The sequence below is a fragment of the Dipodomys merriami genome, unplaced genomic scaffold, assembly GCF_024711535.1.
Source record: "Dipodomys merriami isolate MVZ:Mamm:240054 unplaced genomic scaffold, mDipMer1.0.p SCAF_10, whole genome shotgun sequence".
Taxonomy (NCBI): Eukaryota; Metazoa; Chordata; class Mammalia; order Rodentia; family Heteromyidae; genus Dipodomys; species Dipodomys merriami.
In genome coordinates this window covers 26,292,854-26,311,743 of record NW_027202271.1, presented here as the reverse complement: position 1 = coordinate 26,311,743, position 18,890 = coordinate 26,292,854, and the positions used below count along the sequence as shown (strand labels likewise).

The following is an 18,890-nucleotide window of genomic DNA, read 5'->3' as shown; positions in this document are numbered from 1 at the left end:
ATAATTCCATGTTAGGTACAACGTTAAGAATATTTTCTGCTGTGAGCATAACTCAGGGTAGAACATTTCCCTAGCAAGTTGGAGGGTTTTTGTAGTACTCTAAGACGGCACGCACCAAAATGAATAATTAAAATAAAATGATTAAAAAGCTATCAACAAGTAACAAAATTCTATAACATTTGCCCTGAACCTTGCATTGTAACCCAGTCTGAACTCCCAACCTACAGTGACAAAACAAGAAAAGCCATCACAGTATCTTAGCAGCTATAGTACTAAATGGCTCCCCCTTCATCTCCTGGCCTGTTTCCACAACCCCTCTAGGGGGCAGCAGAGTAGCAAGAACCTTTGCTACAGCAGGCACAGAGGTAGAATACTAGAGAGCAATGTGACCCAGCCAGATTACAGTTTCTACTCTCCATTCCCAGTGTGTAAGACATTGACCAAAATATACAAATACCCTATGTCAAAAGTGGTGTGTTGAATGGTCAGTGATTTCCAGGCAAGGGTAGCTATGGAGGGAGACAGTATGAAACAGCATAATGAGAGTATATGAAACATCATAATAACCCACTAAAAACTTTAAAAGGAAGGGGAGCTCATGCTTATAATCCTTGCTACTCAGGAGGCTGAGATCTGAGGATCATGGTTTGAAGCTAGGAAAATCCATGAGATTCTCATCAATCCATCACAGAAAACAGGAAATAGCACTGTGGCTCAAAGTGGTAGAGCAAAGGCTGGGAATGTGGCTTAGAAGCAGAGTGCTGGCATGCATGAAGTCCTGGGTTGAATGCCTCAGTACCATATAAACAGAAAAAGCCCAAAGTGGCACTGTGGCTCAACTGGCAGAGTGCTAGGCTTGAGCAGAAGAAGCTCAGGGAAGCCGGGTGCTGGTGGCTCACGCCTGAAATCCTAATCTGAGGATCACAGTTCAAAGCCAGCCTGGACAGGAAAGTCCCTTGCTACTCAGGAGGCTGAGATCTGAGGATCATGGTTTGAAGCTAGGAAAATCCATGAGATTCTCATCAATCCATCACAGAAAAAAGGAAATAGCACTGTGGCTCAAAGTGGTAGAGCAAAGGCTGGGAATGTGGCTTAGAAGCAGAGTGCTGGCATGCATGAAGTCCTGGGTTGAATGCCTCAGTACCATATAAACAGAAAAAGCCCAAAGTGGCACTGTGGCTCAACTGGCAGAGTGCTAGACTTGAGCAAAAGAAGCTCAGGGAAGCCGGGTGCTGGTGGCTCACGCCTGAAATCCTAATCTGAGGATCACAGTTCAAAGCCAGCCTGGACAGGAAAGTCCGTGAGACTCTTATCTCCAATAAACCACTAGAAAACCAGAAGTGGCGCTGTGGCTCAAGAGGTAGAACGCTTGCCTTGAGCTGAAGAGCGTGGGGACAGTACCCAAGCCCAGAGTTCAAGTCCCATGACCGACCAAAAAAAAAAAAGCTCAGCGACAGTGCCCAGGCCCTGAGTTCAAGCTCTTGGACTGGCAAAAAAAAAAAAGAGAAAGAAAAGAAAAGAAAAAAAAAAGTGATAGAGTGATAGCCTTGAGCGAAAGCGCTCAGGGACACTGCCCAGGCCCCAAATTCAAGTCCTACCACTGACCAACAACAACAAAAAAAAAAAAAAAAGAGGAAGAGGAGAGGCTAAGAAAGAACAACATAGGCAGAGTGGATTTAATCAAAGTACATTAAATACATTATGTAGCAATTATAAATTCCTTTATGCAATTAAGTCATTTAACTTTTATTTAAAAAAAGAAAGACACTTGGAAGATGTCACCATGCCCTTTCCAAAATTACCTTGCAAAATTTGCTGAATTCTGGCACCCATTTCTGTGTATCTGGAAAAAGTTGATTATACTCTTGTGATCTTTTTTAAAATCTAGCATAGTATCCACAAATAAAATCACACAAACATCAGCTAACAACTTCAATTTTTAATAATGGAAACAATTTTGTAATTCCAGAATCAATGTTAGGGGAGAAAAAAAATCTTCCCTATAAAAATAAAAAATAAACTCATCAAAATTATAAATACTATAACTTTTTACTTGTGCGACTTAAAATGCTCTCCTGACAGACCCCCGTCATGTACACCGTCCCTGTGATATCACACTGTGAAGAGAGAACAGTATTACAGCAAAGCTCAGTTGCATTTGGCATTAGGATTTGTACAATGATGCCTTAAACCTTGGCCTTCAGGGCTTTGTTTCTTCTTTTACACATTAAAACAGGGACCAGTGCTTAGGAGAGAACCATCAGTCTTCAAAACACCGTGAACTGACCAAATCAGAGTACAGAAACATTTTCCAATTGCAACTTGTAGAGCACATGACAGTGCATGAGGTTCTGGGTAATTACAGATGAAGATGCCCATTTTCAACAATCTACTTCAAGTAAAAAAAAAAAAAAAAAATTCACAGATACCCATCAGCTGCTACTTTAGGTTCTAACAGTGTCTTCATCTGAGAAACGAATGCTTCCCAAACTCTAAGTTTACTGGGATGAGTAATTAGAAGAACAGGTGGCTGACAATGGTATACTCAAACCCAAACCATCAGCTGAATAGTAAAACCAGTAAAAAATCATGAAGGCATTCCCTGATAATAAAGGCAGTGTTGAGTGACAGTCACTAAAACCTCATCAATGCACTAGAAAGAAGTCACATGCAAAATTAAACAAGATGTGCCATACATATTTTATAGCTAGTTCTAACCCCACCCCACCCCCAACTTTCCTTAAAAGCTTGGGAAGATCTGATTGTTTTGGTAGTTTATGGGGCCCAGCACCACCAAGACCAGACCCTGTCTCCAACAGCATGGGCATTCTCTGATGAGTCTACTGAGCCACCAAGAAGAAACAGATAATGCAATAAAAGGCACAGTTCACGTAAGAGGCAAAGAACTGAAGCACCTTGGAATTTCAAAAGGAATCCATTAGGTGTCACCAATGTGTTAACAATTCCTTGGGAATTTATAAAGAACAACAACAATAACAATAATAACAACAATCTAGACTAAAAGTAGACTGCCTATAAGGCCTCTGAAACCATAGCACATCTTGCCCTGTATCCTCAGATTTGTAAGTAGCTGCAGAAAAGGAGGTGACTGTATCTGTTTTAAGGAAGGCTTGCTTCTATTGCACACACATTTCTTTGGTTGGAAGAACATGCACTTGCATTAAAATAATGTCTGTAACAAATGCCTGAGGTGGCCTCTCTTCCTCCCTTGGGGCTTCCTACTCAGTCAAGTCCCTTAGAACTGAGGATGTGGGAATACTGGGCCTTGAATCAGCATATGAGAACAGACTCCAGATTTAACCGAAAAGGAGAGGAAACAAGAGAGGGAGAGAAGGGACGGAAAAAGAAAAAGGGAAGACCAGGTAAAAGGTAAGATGGAATAAAACGGAAGAGAATGATTGTCACACAAGTTCGCTCTGAGTCCTGGATTCAATAAATCTTGTAGCTAACAAGGGGGGAAAGAGCTGCCCTTACCCAAACTCCCTTTCAACTTTGAAGGCAACCTTGGGGAAAGGGGGAGAAATCTATATAACTTGACAAGGAGTCATCAAATGGTCAAGCCCCACCTACACGGATGCTATACCCATTAGACCGTCCACTACAAGAGGGCAGAGTCAAGGATCCAAGGTGGAGCTGCAAGAGCTCATGTCAGGTCTACCTCCACTCAAAGTCTCAGATCCCTACCTGACTCTGCAGTCAACTGCAGAGCTCATGGGTCCTTCCCTCCTTTGGGTTGAGCTCCTAGCTCTTTGGCTGTGACTCCTTATTTCACCTACCAGAAAAATCAAGCAATCCTAAAATGGGTTTAACATCTCAATTCTGAACATTTTTAACTCATTTACAAGCAAATACACTTTCTTCCTCTACCACCAACTTTTAGCCATACCACTTCCATTCATTCTTACCTCCTCATGCCTTCTTCCAAACTTGCTCTTTACTTTCTTTTGTCAAACTCCTCGAAAACCCTCCCCCCGTTTCCCCAGAGTTCCTACATTCCTGTGCCTTGCAGTTCACATGAAGAGACTCCTCTGATAGTTAGCAAACAGAACAGACAGGTAGTTTCAACATCGGACAAGTATTCTGAGAGATTCCTTGTTAAGCTTTTCAATAGTCATTTGCACACCCTTAACACTTAACATCACCACCACAGAATGAAAAATAGCTATAGGAAAATAAGGAAAACTCAACCCAGAGTTCATGCTTCCCTCACTCTAGAATGTTCCTGGTGACTACAGGTTCACAGCTTGTACACAAGAGGTACACATCACCATACTGTAACCAAGCAAGCTCGCAGTCCCCAACCAGAGATGCAGAAGTGGATGCTGAGTGGCCAGGTTTGGGGAACTACACCTAGAGAGAAGGGAAGACTCTAGCATCATGGGCAAAGACCCAGCTCTCTGAGGAGAGAGGCACTTGCTGCTCTTTTCTGTACATGTGTCCTGGGCGGAGCCTTCCTTCCGGAGGGAGGCCTGGCGTGTTAACCAGGCTTCCACGCCTCGCCGAGGGCTTCCTCCAGCTTGTGTCTGTATGCTGTGTAGCGTCTCTTTAGGTTCTGCAGCTGCTCGTCCTCTTCCTTGTCTAAGATGCGCAAGAAATTCTGCAGTTCTGGAAGACTGAAGGCTTCCCACTGTAATAAAATCCAAGAGAGAGCATGTCAAGTGTCTCATAGAGTCCAGACAAGAATGCTGACTTCCCCTCACCCCATCTTTGAGAAGTGATCTGGCTATGCAATCCACGCTGGCTTTGAACTTGAGATCCTCCTGCTTTAGTCTTGGTAGCACTGGGATTGCAGGGATTACAGCACCATGCTCAGCAGTCACCACACCAGGCGGGAATGCTGAGAATAACCACATAGAGGTATGACTGCCCTCAGCCCAACTTTTCGTAACATGATGTCACCTTAGCTGAGTTATCACAAGCAGTGAATCCTCACCCATATTCCCTCCTCAGCTACGTCCAAGCGCCCTTTACTCCCCTTCTCCTCTCTATTCTCCAAAGTGGCTCTCAGTAAGGCTAGGAGTCTACCTCCACCAGACCCTTCTCCCATTCCCCACCAAGAAATCTGACCTCCGAACCTTGAGCTCTACTTAAATCCCTGCATCTTAACATAGAGTCACCACTAACACTGCCTTCCTTCCCCACTTTCTCCCACAAGCAACTCATCACCTCCCGAACAGTTCTGCAATCTACCTGCTTTCTCTAGGTGTGCCTGAACCTCATCCTGTCTATCGTAGGCTTCATATCATTGGGATAACAGTCACCTTCCACCGCCCCCATATCGTCCACTGAGAGAGAGTCTCGGGACTTTTCTTCCTAGTCTGGTCTGAAAGTATGATCTTTCCAACTTCACCTCCAAACTTGCTAGGATTATAGGTGTGTGCCACTAGTGCCTAGGGTTCTTTTTTGTTCTTTGAGTTTTGGGGGTTTTTTTGGAGACAGGGTACAACTCAAAATCCTGCTGCCTCAGCCTCCAAAGTACTGAGATTACTGGTGTGCACCATCATACCCAGCCATGACCAAGATTTTTAAATGACTATAATTAAACACTTACTATCTACCTTCTGTATACCTTACCTATATTGCAGCTATGTACTTACTGCCTGGGGCTGCCCTTAAAAGCGCTGGGTTCTGTTTCCCTAACAACATCTAGAATTAGCAGATACTATATTGAACTAAAGCAGAGAATGTCAAGAAAAATATTTAGCATCATCTGGGATGTTGTTTTTCAAACAAGTCTTCCCCTCTCAAAAAGGACTTGGTGGCATCCTGGCTGAGAAATCACTGCCAAGGCCACGACTCCAGACAACCCATTATAAAAGCATAGCAAAAAGGATGAAGACCACCACCAAATGGGCCACTGCTGGAAAAGGTCCTGGAGGCGAGTGGAAACTGGAATCAAAGAAAAAGAGAAATACAGAGGAGTAATGCAGAACTTCCTCCAATATTCTGCCAATTAAAACATTTTCCCATAGGATAAGATCTTCCAAATAAAGACATTGTAAAATAGCTTCTCCCTCCCTCACCTAAATACTGTGAGAAGTCTGTCACTCTGTTCAGTTTCCATAAATTTAAGTATTCAAGAACACCGTACACCTTTCTCCGCCCATACCCTAGATAAGGTCTAGCCCAGGCCCAGATGCTCTTTTCTAGCTCTTTTCTAGCTCTTTCTCTCTTTTCTCTTGCTTTCCCAGCTCTCTCTTTCCCAGCTCTCTCTCTTTCCCAGGCCTTTCCCCACCACCTGGAGGACCAAGATGGCCTAGTGCCAGCTGGAACGATGAATAAACCTGCCCCTTACCTGAATACCAAAAAAAAAAAGAACACCGTACAGTCTAATATAGCAGATGCCAAATTCAAGGCATAATTCCCCATAATTTTGCTCTAGAAGTACTCAACTATGTGAAATATTAAAACTCTAATATTAAAAGAAAATAAAATGTTAGCCAGGTGCTGGTGGTTCATGGCTCATACCTATAATTGTAGCTACTCAGAAGGCTAACATCTGAGGATCCTGGTTCAAAGCCAACCAGGCAGAAGAGGATTCATCTGTCTCTCCAATAATCTACCTTCTCTCCCTCTCTCCCCCCAAAAAAGCCAGAAGTAGAACTGTAGCTTAAGTGGTAGAAAGCTAATCTTGAGCATGACCCAAAGAAGATCAGAGACAGGGCAGGGCCCAAGCCGTGAGTGCAAGCCTCAGGATAGACATCATAAACAAAAAAATATTGAAGCTGCCATGCTAATGTGTCTAGCTAGGCACCTAGCTTTGTCCCAAAATGAGAACTTGAATTTCTTTAAAGCATCACAATACCAGATTAAAAAAAAATACTCACTAAAATTACTATCCTCCTAAAAATGCCCTGAATCAATTTTAACTTGCACTTAAATTTAAACACACTATTTACCTTGTCTACATACACTATAATTTGTGACTCAAAACTGCCTTTTATTTTTTTTTATTTTTATTTTTTTGGTCCGGTCATGGGGCCTGAACTCTGGACCTGGGTGCTATCCCTCAGCTCTTCAGCTCAAGGCTAGCGCTCTACCACTTGAGCCATAGCGCCACTTCCAGCTTTTTTCTTTTTGCTTATGTGGTGCTGAGGAATCGAACCCAGGGCCTCATGCATGCAAGGCAAGCACTCTACCACTGAGCCACCTTCCCAGCCCTCAAAACTGCCTTTTAAAGTATTTAGTTCCACTTTACACATGACTAGAGGACTCACCTAAGGCTGGGCTCTACTTCTAATGAACAATACGAAGCACAGTCCTGGTCCCCTAACTTTTAACCAAGAAACTCAAGCTCACTGCACCAGAAAATGGCCTAATTCAACATTTCTAAGACAGATGCAGAATTTAAAAGGTTTGCTCAAGTGTCCTTTCAAGTTGACACTGGATCTAGAAGACAGTCCAGTGTGCTTTTACCTTCAAATGAGCGGGCCTACCTATTATCCTCCCTAGAGGGAACACAGCACATGATGCATCTGTAAACATAACTTTCTCATCATTTGAGCAAAGGGGTGGGGGTGGGGGGGGGCGGTGAAGTACCAGAAAGTTCTCTGTCTTTCATGGTAAAGAGATCAGGTTTCCTTTTACTTCCCTTTAGAAAGAAATTAGCCTGGAGACTGTTCTTAGCTACAGACATATGGAGAGTGTCAATTTTCAAAGCCGCTGGATGAGAGTAATTTGGAGGTAAAGAAGGGGGTGAAAATGACTGTCTGTAAAAAAAAATTTTTTTTCTAAAGTAAGAATTTTATTTCCATCTACCTCTGGAAAGCACAGAGCACTCCAATGTTGTAAGAGAATTATACTGCAGGCTAACCTTAGGCTCCTTTCTGACAATTCAGATCTCTCTCCCCTCTCCGTTCCTTCTGCCTCCCCCTCCCCTTCCCTCCTCCCTGCTCATCCCTAGACTAGAGCAATAAAACAGAGCCAGCTGTTCCGTATGGTTCAAAGCCATGATGAACAATTGCTTACCTCTCCAATTTCATGTTCTCGAAGAACAAAACTAAGTGTGTCTGTTCTGGGCCCTGCCACCAGACGCAGGTAGAGAGGGTGCTCCCGGTCTGAGAGTTTACAGGCGTAGACTGGGTAAGGAAACAAGCACACGTTTTACAGAGAGCAGAAGCATTTCAGACTCCTCCTCCAGATCACAGCAACAGCCCACAGTTCCCCAACCTTCAAGCCCCCAGCCTCATCTCTGTGCCAAGACACCCCGCCTCCCACAAGGAAGACAATGGCTACAGCATTCCATCCAACTTGCCCAAAAGAATCAGGGTCTTGCTTCCCTCCCAGAAATGAAAACAAAGATTTTTTTTTTCTGTTTTTGTTTTCTGTCCTTTTTGTTCTGTTTGTTCTTTTATATATCTTTGGGAGGGTAAGGGGAAGCACAGAAATGGAGGGACAAAGGGTGAACAAATGCACCAATGGTTCTCACTGGACACTATGTTGAAAATAAATTATACAACTTGTGGGTGATGGGACTGGGAAGGTGGCTCAGTGGTAGAGCGCTTGCCTTGCATGCTCAAGGCCCTGAGTTCGATTCCTTAGCACCACATAAGCAAAAAGAAAAAAGCCAGAAGTGGCGCTGTGGCTCAAGTGGTAGAGCGCTAGCCTTGAGCTGAAGAGCTGAGGGACAGCGCCCAGGCCCAGAGTTCAGGCCCCATGACCGGACCCAAAAAAACCCCCAAAAAACAAAAAAAAAAACAACTTGTGGGTGAGAGTGGGTTGGAGGAAAAAAAGAGGAAGGAGTGAGGGAAGGGGTAAACTAAAGCTACCTAGGCCACGATCATATACATATATACACATATATATATATACACACATATATATAACTGTAACCCCTCTGTATATCACCTATATTATAATAACAATTAAAAAATTTATGCTTACAATAATTCTCTCTCTTTCTTTCTTTCTTTCTCTCTATCTCTCTCTCATTCATTCATTCATTCATGCAAAACTGGGGCCTTATCTTGCTAGACAAGCCCTCAACCACTTGAGCCACATTCCCAGCCTTATAATTCTGTTCCTTTTAGAAAGCAATATAAGAAACTCTAGCTCTCTGCTCTTTTCTAGCTCTTTCTCAGCTCTTTCCTTCTCTTCTCTTTCCCAGCTCTCTTCTCTTTCCTGGCTTGCTCTTTCCCACCTCTTTTCCAGATGCTCTCTTTTCTAGCTCTTTTCTCTCTCTTTCCCAGCTCTTTCTTTTCTAGCTCTTTTCTCTCTTTTCTAGCTCTTTTCTCTCTCTTTCCCAGCTCCCTCTCTTTCCCAGATCTTTCTCTTTCCCAGATCTCCCAGCTCTCTTTCCCAGGCCTTTCCCTACCACATAGAGGACCAAGATGGCCTGGTGCCAGCCGGAACGATGAATAAACCTACCCCTTACCTGAAAAAAAGAAAGAAAGAAAGAAACTCTATAAAGGGCTGGGAAGGTGGCTCAGTGGTAGAGTGCTTGCCTTGCATGCGTGAGGCCCTGGGTTCGATTCCTCAGCACCACATAAGCAAAAAGAAAAAAGCCAGAAGTGGCACTGTGGCTCAAGAGGTAGAGCGCTAGAGCCTTGAGCTGCAGAGCTGAAGGACAGCGCCCAGGTCCAGAGTTCAGGCCCCACAACCAGACCCAAAAAAACAAACAACAAACAACAACAACAACAAACATGAATGTCAAGAAACTCTAAAAAATGGTTTTCAAAGCCGGGCACCAGTGGTTCATATCTGTGATCCTGGCTACTTAGGAAGCTGAGATTTGAGGACCATGGTTGGAAGCCAGCATAGGTAGGAAAAGTCCACCAGACTATCTCCAATTAAACATCAAAAATAAGAAAACCAGAAGTAGAACTGTGGCTTAAATGTTAGAGTGCTAGCCTTGAACACAAAAACTGAGGGACAGTACCCAAGACCAGCATTTAAAAAAAAAAAACTGTATCATCAAAAGAAAGTGATTTCATGGGGCTGGGAAGGTGGCTCAAGAGGTAGAGCACTAGCCTGAGCTGAAGAGCTGAGGGACAGCGCCCAGGCCCAGAGTTCAGGCCCACGACTGGATCCCCCCCCCCAAAAAAAACAAAAACAAAAACAAAAACAAAAGAAAGTGATTTCAAAGCTGTAAGAGCAAAACTCACTGCAGATTAAATAAACATTGGTAGTCACTGAGCAATCAGAATACAAACTCTGAACTCTGATGGCTTTAAGCACAGTTCTATGTTACCTCTCACACACACAGAGCTGGTATTGCTTGTAGTACTGAGTGATTTGCTAGTCAAGAGGATAATGTTTCATCAGGATGGTATCACTTTCAGATCGCATGGCTCAAGTCCAGGTGACTGGCAAAGGCAATGGGCAAGATAAAAACGCCACCTGAGCTTCTCTGTATTACCCTGGTACTTCCAGATACAGCTGCACTGTAGGTTACATTTCCTGTGACACATGCCTTTACTCCAGGCAGCTCCGCCTGTGGTCTCTGGAGGACCGGAACCCTGACATGGGTATCTCTGTATTTACTCTGCAGGACCTCCCTCATGCTGCCTGTGCTCAGCAAATGTATGCGCAACTCAGCAGCAAGATCCATTTCATCGTGGAAAACTGACAGACATTACTGTTGGGGCCTAGGTAGCTTTAGTTTACCCAGCAAAACCAGAGAAAGCTTAAATGATTTACTGCACACAGGTACCATTTCTAAATTAGCATAGAGAATCATGAAGTGGCTGTTGTCTACAATAGGCATCAATTTCTACTCAATTGTGTGAACTAGAACATTCTATTCCATTTTACTCAGTAATTGAATATTATTTTTATTTATCAAAGATCAGCATGCAGTTCAGACACCCAGGCTCTAGTTTAAAATGGCATTCACTCTGGGCCTGGGACTGTCCCTGAGCTCTTCAGCTCAAGGCTAGCGCTCTATCACTTGAGCCACAGCGCCACTTCCAGTTTTCTGGTTTTACTGGAGATAAGAGTCTCATGGACTTGCTTGCCCAGGCTGGCTTTGAACTGTGATTCTCAGATCTCAGCTTCCTGAGTAGCTAGGATTACATGCGTGAGCCACTGATGCCCGGCTCACCTGGTTTTAAGTGTTCCTAAAGCTGCAAAGTGCTGTAACACATGTGTACCTCCCCATCCTCAGGTCCACCAGGTAACTGTGTGTACAGATGAACAGCAAACATGGGCTGTGCTACTGAGAATTTGAAGCATGCAAATATCTTTTTGTTCCTAAAGGGCATCAGCATCAAAGTCAAACCCATCAAAGCTGCCTTTCTGGTCAGTTTGCTGGTGGCTCACACCTGAAATCATAGCTACTCAGGAGGCTAAGATCTGAGGACTGCATTTCAAAGATTGCCTAGGCAGGAAAGTCCCCAAGACTCTAATCTCCAATTAACTAGCAAAAAGCTGAACGTGAGCTGTGGCTCAAGTAACCTTGAGCAAAAATTTAAGCTCATGGACAGTGTGTAGGCCCTGAGTTCAAGCCACAGGACCAGCACCAAAAATAAAAAATAACAACAACAATAAAATTGCCTTTTCTGCATATCTCAACATCCTCCAGAAATGTCTGCTACATGGGTGTCTTTATACAACCTCAGACCCACAACTCCTTATCTCAAAACATGTGAACAGCCAGACAATTGCAAGTGATCACCACCCTTTCCAGAATCTGCCCCAGGACTCTGACATCATCTGACAGAGATACACGTATCAGTCATCCTTCTGTGCATTAGGACCAGAGACACAGACCACTTTAAGCTCCCAGCATACCTTGGTCTTCCTTGTGACAGCGCTTATAAAGTGCAAATTTGGCTGGGCTCTCTGTCACAAGAAACTTTTTGAGCAAGGCCTCGATCACTTCTCCCACGGTGTTTGTGCTGCTGATATGAAGTGTGTTCATGCAGCCGTTGCTACTAGGAGCGAGTTTCCCAGGGCTGGGAGAAGCCTGTGAAGGTTTGCAGAGTTCCATCTGCACTTTGATGAAGCCAGTGTAAATCCCATTTGAATTCTGAAGAGGGAAGAAAAGCCACATTTAGTTGGTAGCCAATGTATGGAGAAGGAGCAGAACAGACTACCAAAGCCCACAGGAAGCTGACCTATATTTCCTCTTACTCTTTTTCTCCTAGATCTTTGCAGCAGAACTTCACCCCAAGGGAAGGACCTGAGAAGGAGGTTAACATATGGAAGCACTCCCTCAGGGCAGGTCTGCAGCACAGATGTGGCAAACGAGCCTTAGCTTCTGAAGGAAGCTTCAAGTGAAAGGTCAGAGCCCACGATGAGATAGCAGTGTGGTGCAGCAGACCTTAGCAAAAACATTATCATCTGAAAGCTTGGGGGATAGATCCGGGCTCAATGCTCAAAGATAACTTTCTGAACCATTAGGAATAATCAAAAATGTAGAAAGTCACAATTAGAGCTTTGAAATACCCATGTTAACAATGACAGAAATGAAATCAGCCGGTTTGATTCCTTGTGACCATTAGGACATGCTCTAGATCACTGGTTCTACTTAAACTTTATTAAATACAGCATACTGATCATACTAACACAGGAGTCATTTAAGGTACCTCAAGCAGGTGTGTGTGTGTGTGTGTGTGTGTGTGTGTGTGTGTGTGTGTGTGTGTGTACACTAGGCGTTGAACTCAGAACCTCCAGCTCTCCCTTAACTTTTCCATTCAAGACTAGCATTCTATCACTTAAGCCACATCCTCTCTTCTCCCCACTCTCCCCACTGCTGCTGGTTAACTGGAGATAAGAGTGTCACAGATTTTCTGCCTAGGTTGGCTTCCATCTGCAATTCTCATATCTTAGCCTCCCAAGTAACTAGGATTATAGTGTGAGCCACTGGTGCCCAGCTTCTACACTATTTAAAAAAAAAATTCAACCTATTCTCTGTGTTCTAAAACACGTATCTACTACTTCTTCATTGCAGAAACAGTATCATGGTCTTGTTGTTACTTTATTTAGAAAAAGTAACTTATTGTCATGGATGTTTTGGGGTTGTTTTAGCGGTACTGGGGTTTGAACTCAAGGACTTGGCATTTGTTAGGCAAGTGGTCTATCTTTTGAAGGCCACATACCCAGCCTTCTGGCTATGGCTATTTTATTAAGATACAATCTCATTTTTGCTTAGGGTGGATCTCCTTCATGCTATGTATGCTTCCTATAGTAGTTAGGAGGACAGGATCATACCACAGCTTTTTCTGTTGAGATGAGGTGTTGTGAATTTTTGCCTGGGCTAGTCTGAAACTGTAATCCCCCTGATCTCCATCTCCCAAGTAACCTGGATTAGAGAGTGAGCACTGCACCCTGCTGTCATATTTTATTAAAGCCAATAATAGGTATTATGTATAAATACCACAGTTCCAACAGAACAGTTAAAAACTTCCTTTACAAAGGTCCATTTTTTTCTTGCTTTCCACAAGATCAATTTACAACACTATTTCCTTGTTCATTTTTGCAAAAGAAGTAAAGCATGAAACATATTTTCTTGATGTTTGAAACAATATAGAAACTTGCATCAGTTTTAATCTCCATGGGAAAAGAAATTTTAAAAACTTCAGCAAGTCAAATTTTTCTCCTTTGATCAAAAATGTACTTTTAAAGAGAAATCTGGCTGGGTGCACAGGAAACCAGTACATCCAGATACCAGAGAGGCAGAGATCTGGGAGGCTGGCAAGAAGAAATTCAGCAGACTCCAAGCCTCAGTTGATGGCTGGGTACAGCGGGACCTACTTGTCATCCCTAAGGGAGCACAAGAAGGAGGATCAAAGCCTAGCATAAATCAAGATCCTCTGTCTTGAAAATAACCAATGTATGAAGGGCATTAGAAGGAAGCGCAGCTGAAGTGGTAGAGTGTCTACTTAAGCAAGTACAAGGTTCTGAGTTCAATCTCCAGTACGGAAGGAAGGAAGGAAGGAAGGAAGGAAGGAAGGAAGGAAGGAAGGAAGGAAGGAAGGAAGGAAGGAAGGAAGGAAGGAAGGAAGGAAGGAAGGAAGGAAGGAAGGAAGGAAGGGAGGAAGGGAGGGAGGGAGAAAGGGAGGGAGGGACGGAGGGAGGGAGGGAGGGAGGGAGGGAGGGAGGGAGGGAGGGAGGGAGGAAAAAGGGAAAGAAGGAAAGAGGGAGGAAAAAGAAGCCTCACTTTAGAATAAGGGAACATACTGTTGTGATTATCTGCCATTCCCCCTGGGGCAAAGTGCCACTGGAGAGAGAGCTCCTTTATCATAAGGGTTTATATTTAAAAGCTCTTCCCCAAGGCTTGCCAAATTTGAGGCTGTTTCACATAGATTGCCCTGCTATCAGTTCACAGACAATATTATGTCCACAGGTTAAAAAAGCAGGGGTCCCACAACCCTGGAATGGAGCACCAAGGGATGTCAGGAACAGAATGGAAGATATGGGCATGCCGTCCATGTGACGATTCATGAGTAGGCATAGATGCTTGTCACTTCCTCAGGAACTATAAGCTTTGCTGTGAGCTCCCATTTCATTTTTGCCTGCTGCCTCCCACACCCACACCCCATTCCCCACTGTGTGGCCAACAGTGTGAGACAATGTGGTACCACCTGTAACACCACCCAGCAGGGAGCTGAACACTGTACTCTTCAATCATACACTAACAACCCAGTGTGTGTGGAGGAATCTTAATTAGATTTCAATCCATGGGCAGAAAAATCTTTGTAACACTTCCATATATATTTCACACAAAACAGAAGTCATTTGAGGTCTTAGAATCTGAGTTATACCTGTTATACAAGAATAAAAATCCTTCATGGGGAGGGAAGTCATAAATCTTTTCATATGTAATTTTAAAATGTTTTACTTTTTCTACCCTTTTGTGGTAATGGTATTTGGACTCAGGGCCTTATGCTTCCTAGGAAGCATAGAATCACACATCCTAGAATCACACATCCCAACCCCTTTTCCTTTAGGTAGGGTCTCAATGGTGCCTGGTGCAAGTCTTGGACCATGATCCTCCTACCTATACTTTTGCTCTACCTTGGTGGGATTATAGGCATATACCACCATACAGAGCCTATTTGTTAAGGGGGCATCTCCCATAACATTTTAGGCCCCAACTGGTCTGGATCCAAGATTCTCCTATTTCCATCTCTTTTGTAGCAGGAATTACCACAACTGGCACATTTTACTTTTTACAATTAACCTCTGCTTATTTCTTACAAAGCTACTTCAAAATAGGACTTAACTTGAAAGGTATTGAAATAATCAATTTTCCTGGTCTGAATATCTTGATCACTGAACAAACTTCTGCAAATGTGATTCAGATACTTTTAAATATACAAACTTTCCTATTAATTTATATTTATTTATTTATTTTTTGGCCAGTCCTGGGCTTGAACTCAGAGCCTGGGCACTATCCCAGAGCTTCTCTTGCTCAAGGCACTCTATCAGTTGAGCCACAGCACCACTTTCAGCTTTTTCCTCTTTATGTAATACTGAGGAATCAAACCCAGGGCTTAATGCATCCCATGCAAGCACTCTACCACTAACCTACATTCCCAGCTCTATGGGTATGTTTTAAATAGCATTAGGGGTACTTACCAAGGTCATCTTCAACTTGTCTGTGACAGCTAAGTTGTATTTGTGAACCTTCTCTTTGATTTCCTCTTTACTGAGGTAATTGTGAGTTTCCTTCTCTTTCTCCACATCCTAGAGGCAAAACAAACAAAACAAGGCACACATGAGTGATTGTAGAAAACACACAGCGAAGCCAGGATGCGTTTACCTTCCACACAAGACCTACCGGATGTCCTTTAACTTGAACCACACACTCATATGCCTTTTACCCATCCCCAATTGTGGTCTTCACCCCAGACTAGTCTTTCTAGGGGATACATCAAACACCACTCATCTGTCAGCAGCTAAAAGCAACAGTTCATTATATATTATTTTACAAAGGCCTCTTTCCTAAATTTCCCTTCTGCAAAAATATCCTTCCCCTAAGAGTCTCTGCTAGATCCAACATTTTTATTTTAAACCGTATTTTAAAATACATACCCAAACCTTCTCTTTCAGCACATGCTATTAATGGAATGGTCTCCACCTCTTTAAAATGTCTTAGCAAAAAGAACAGCATTTTAAAAAATAGTCCAAGTCAGAAATCAGTGGCTCATGCCTCCTACTCAAGAGGCTGAGATCTGAGGACTGTAGTTCAAAGCCAGCCCAAGCAGGAAAGTCTGGGAGATTCTTATCTCTAATAAACTACTCAGAAAAAGCCAGACATAGAGTTGTGGCTCAAGTGGCAGAGCACTAGCCTTGAGTAAAAGATCAAGGACAGCACCCAAGCCCTGTGTTCAAGCCCCAGGATAGGCATAAATACATACCTAAATAAGTAAGTAGTATTCATTACCCACCACAAATCACCTGACCTGTCAACCTGTACACACTACCAGAAAGTATTATATCTTCCAAACAAATCTGCATGCCAAGATACACTCACCAGAATTCTTCGACCCACTGCTACTCTCCTCTCCCACTCCAGTCTCACTCTACAAACCCTGGGTAGGGATGTGAAAAGATTCGCTAATAATTTGTTGTCTTAAAAAGCTTGCCCACTACATGACATTACCCAGTAGCTTACACAGGCTCACAAATGGTGTCTAAGTGTGTGTTCTGGGACCCTGACAAAGAATGCCAGGCAGCTAACTCGTGTCACATTTAACTCTCCCAACAAAGTAGGCATTGTTACTCCAGTTTCCAGAGGAGATGAAGTTTTAGGAAGCAAATTAACCTGTCAGAAAAAAACAAACCAACAAAAAACCCTGTTTAGTGGAGGGGATGGGACTTGTCTGCAGCCTAACCCCAAAACCTACCACCTGTAGGTACCTCCACTTGCCTGTTCTTACCTCCCCTTAATATTGTCAAGGAGAACAAGATATTGACAGATGTATCAACCAAGCTCCATTTAAAATCAGGTCTTTTTATATCATTTCTATGAAACTAATGTACTCTATAGGTCTCCAAGGCTCTTCTGTGGGCAAGCATTTGAAAACCTAAAGAAAGGCTAATCAGATTCAGATTTCTGGAACAACTCAGAAAAATCTTTGAAATCGAGAGAGGAAGAGCAATTAAAATCTGGTGATTTATCCCCCAAAGCAAGTCTTTGAAATCTGCCTCTTCCAGCCAGCCGGAACACACCAACCCCACAGCTGGACCCTCTCCAAGCAGGCATTTGTTCCCACCTCCCTCAGGCTCTGAGCTAGTGTTATAAATACACCAGGAATGGCCACTTCAGAGCTAGCAGCAACACCATATAGAGTATAAAATGGCCCCTCAGCCACTCGAGTCTCAAGTTCTTTTTAGACCCTAAGAGGGGTGTGTTGACTATAAACCATCTTGTATTTTGAACTGCAGCATGAGCCTACAGAAATCTCCAGGGCCAGCGTATCTGTAATGCTGGAGAAATACCAGCTCATTCCCTGGCTTCAGGGCAGTCTTCACAAGTCCTTTGGGAACATTCTTTTTGCCAATGTAAAACTGAGATTATCTTATTTTCAGAGTTGCTGGTTAGAGAAGGATGGAAGGAAAGCTGTGCAGTAAATTAACTCTTTCCCCCACTTGTGGAGCTGGGATTGAAGAGGGTCTTGCACATTCTAGGTAAGTGCTGTACTCATGAGCTACATCCCCCAGCCCTCAAAATAACTTTTCTAAAGCTCCAGTGACTATTTCCAAGGACACACTTTAATGATGTGTTTCATCTCCACTTGCTCAGCTCTTCTTACTTTACCTATCCAACGACTGGCCACAGCTGTTTAGAAAATGAGAGAGTCTTCACCTCTACATTCATGTTTAGTATCAAACATCCAGAGACTCCCAGAGTATATACAGTTGTTCCTCGGTACCTGCAAAGCACTGGTTCCAGGATCCCCCATGCATACCCATATCCCTAGATCCTATTGTCCCTTACATAAAATGACAGAGCACTTATACAAAACCCATGCACATTCTCCACATACTGTAAATCATTTCTGGCTTACTTGTGATTCCTAATACAATGAGAAATGCTATGTAAACAGCTGCTATATTCTATTGTTCAGATGTAAAAAGTCTGCACATCTTTCAGAGAGACAACTGGTTGACTGAACTCATAAAGAGGGAAGACTACATTAAAAAGAAAAAAAGGTACCAGTGGCTCACACCTGTAATCCTAACTACTCAGGAGGCTGAGATCCAAGGATAGTGGTCCAAAGCCAGAAAAGTCTGTATTTTTATCTCTAACAAACTACAAAAACTCCCCACAAACAACAACAGCAACAAAACCAGTAAGAAATGCACAGCCAGGCGTGGTAGAGCACACCTTACAATCCCAGCAATCAGGAGGCAAAGGCTTTGGACCATGAGTCCAAGGCAAACCTGGGTTATATAGCAAGACTCTGACTCAAAAAGCCAAGGGATAGGGAAATACCTCAGTAGTACGCGCTTGGCTAGCCTGTACAAGGCCCGGGTTCCATCCCCAGCATACGAGAGAGTGTCACTGACACAGGATGACCAGTTGGCAAGGCAGGAAGGTGCTGAGGAAAGCACATCATTTCATTAGACCCCATGCTCTGCTCCCCAGTGTCCCATCCACTAACCTGACCCTGGGCCCTAACTTTTCTCAGTCTGTCCCCCAGTCCTTTCCTCACAACTGTCAAAGCTCAGAGCACTTCTAAGATGCATCTTGACCTGCCAGAGGTTGATTGCAAAAATTTCATGCTGTTTACACTGGGACAAAATGGTTCCATGTAAAGAATCAAGGAAACCACAGACACACTATTAAAAATGCACCCAATGGCTAATCACACACACACACACACACACACACACACACACACACACACACACACACACACACACACACACACACACACACAGATATCTTAGGGGCTTCAAATAAGTGAGAGTTCTAA

The 18,890-nt window shown here is 43.4% G+C and overlaps 1 protein-coding gene across 2 annotated transcripts in view; it reads right to left on the bottom strand.

The window, feature by feature from the left end:
- Nucleotides 1–1,919: 1,919 nt before the first annotated feature.
- Nucleotides 1,920–18,890, bottom strand: part of Rassf3 (Ras association domain family member 3) — a 73,987-nt gene continuing 57,016 nt past the window's right edge. The window contains exons 1-5 of one of the 2 annotated variants that reach the window (XM_069988038.1): nucleotides 18,407–18,425; nucleotides 15,544–15,651; nucleotides 11,752–11,989; nucleotides 7,990–8,099; nucleotides 1,920–4,648 (exon numbers count right to left, since the gene is read on the bottom strand). In XM_069988038.1, the coding sequence (XP_069844139.1) occupies nucleotides 4,499–4,648; nucleotides 7,990–8,099; nucleotides 11,752–11,989; nucleotides 15,544–15,552 (507 nt within the window). In that variant the 5' untranslated portion in view covers nucleotides 15,553–15,651; nucleotides 18,407–18,425 and the 3' untranslated portion in view covers nucleotides 1,920–4,498. Of the gene's footprint in view, nucleotides 4,649–7,989; nucleotides 8,100–11,751; nucleotides 11,990–15,543; nucleotides 15,652–18,406; nucleotides 18,426–18,890 lie in introns of those variants that run through there. The other variant, XM_069988027.1, reaches the window with a different exon arrangement.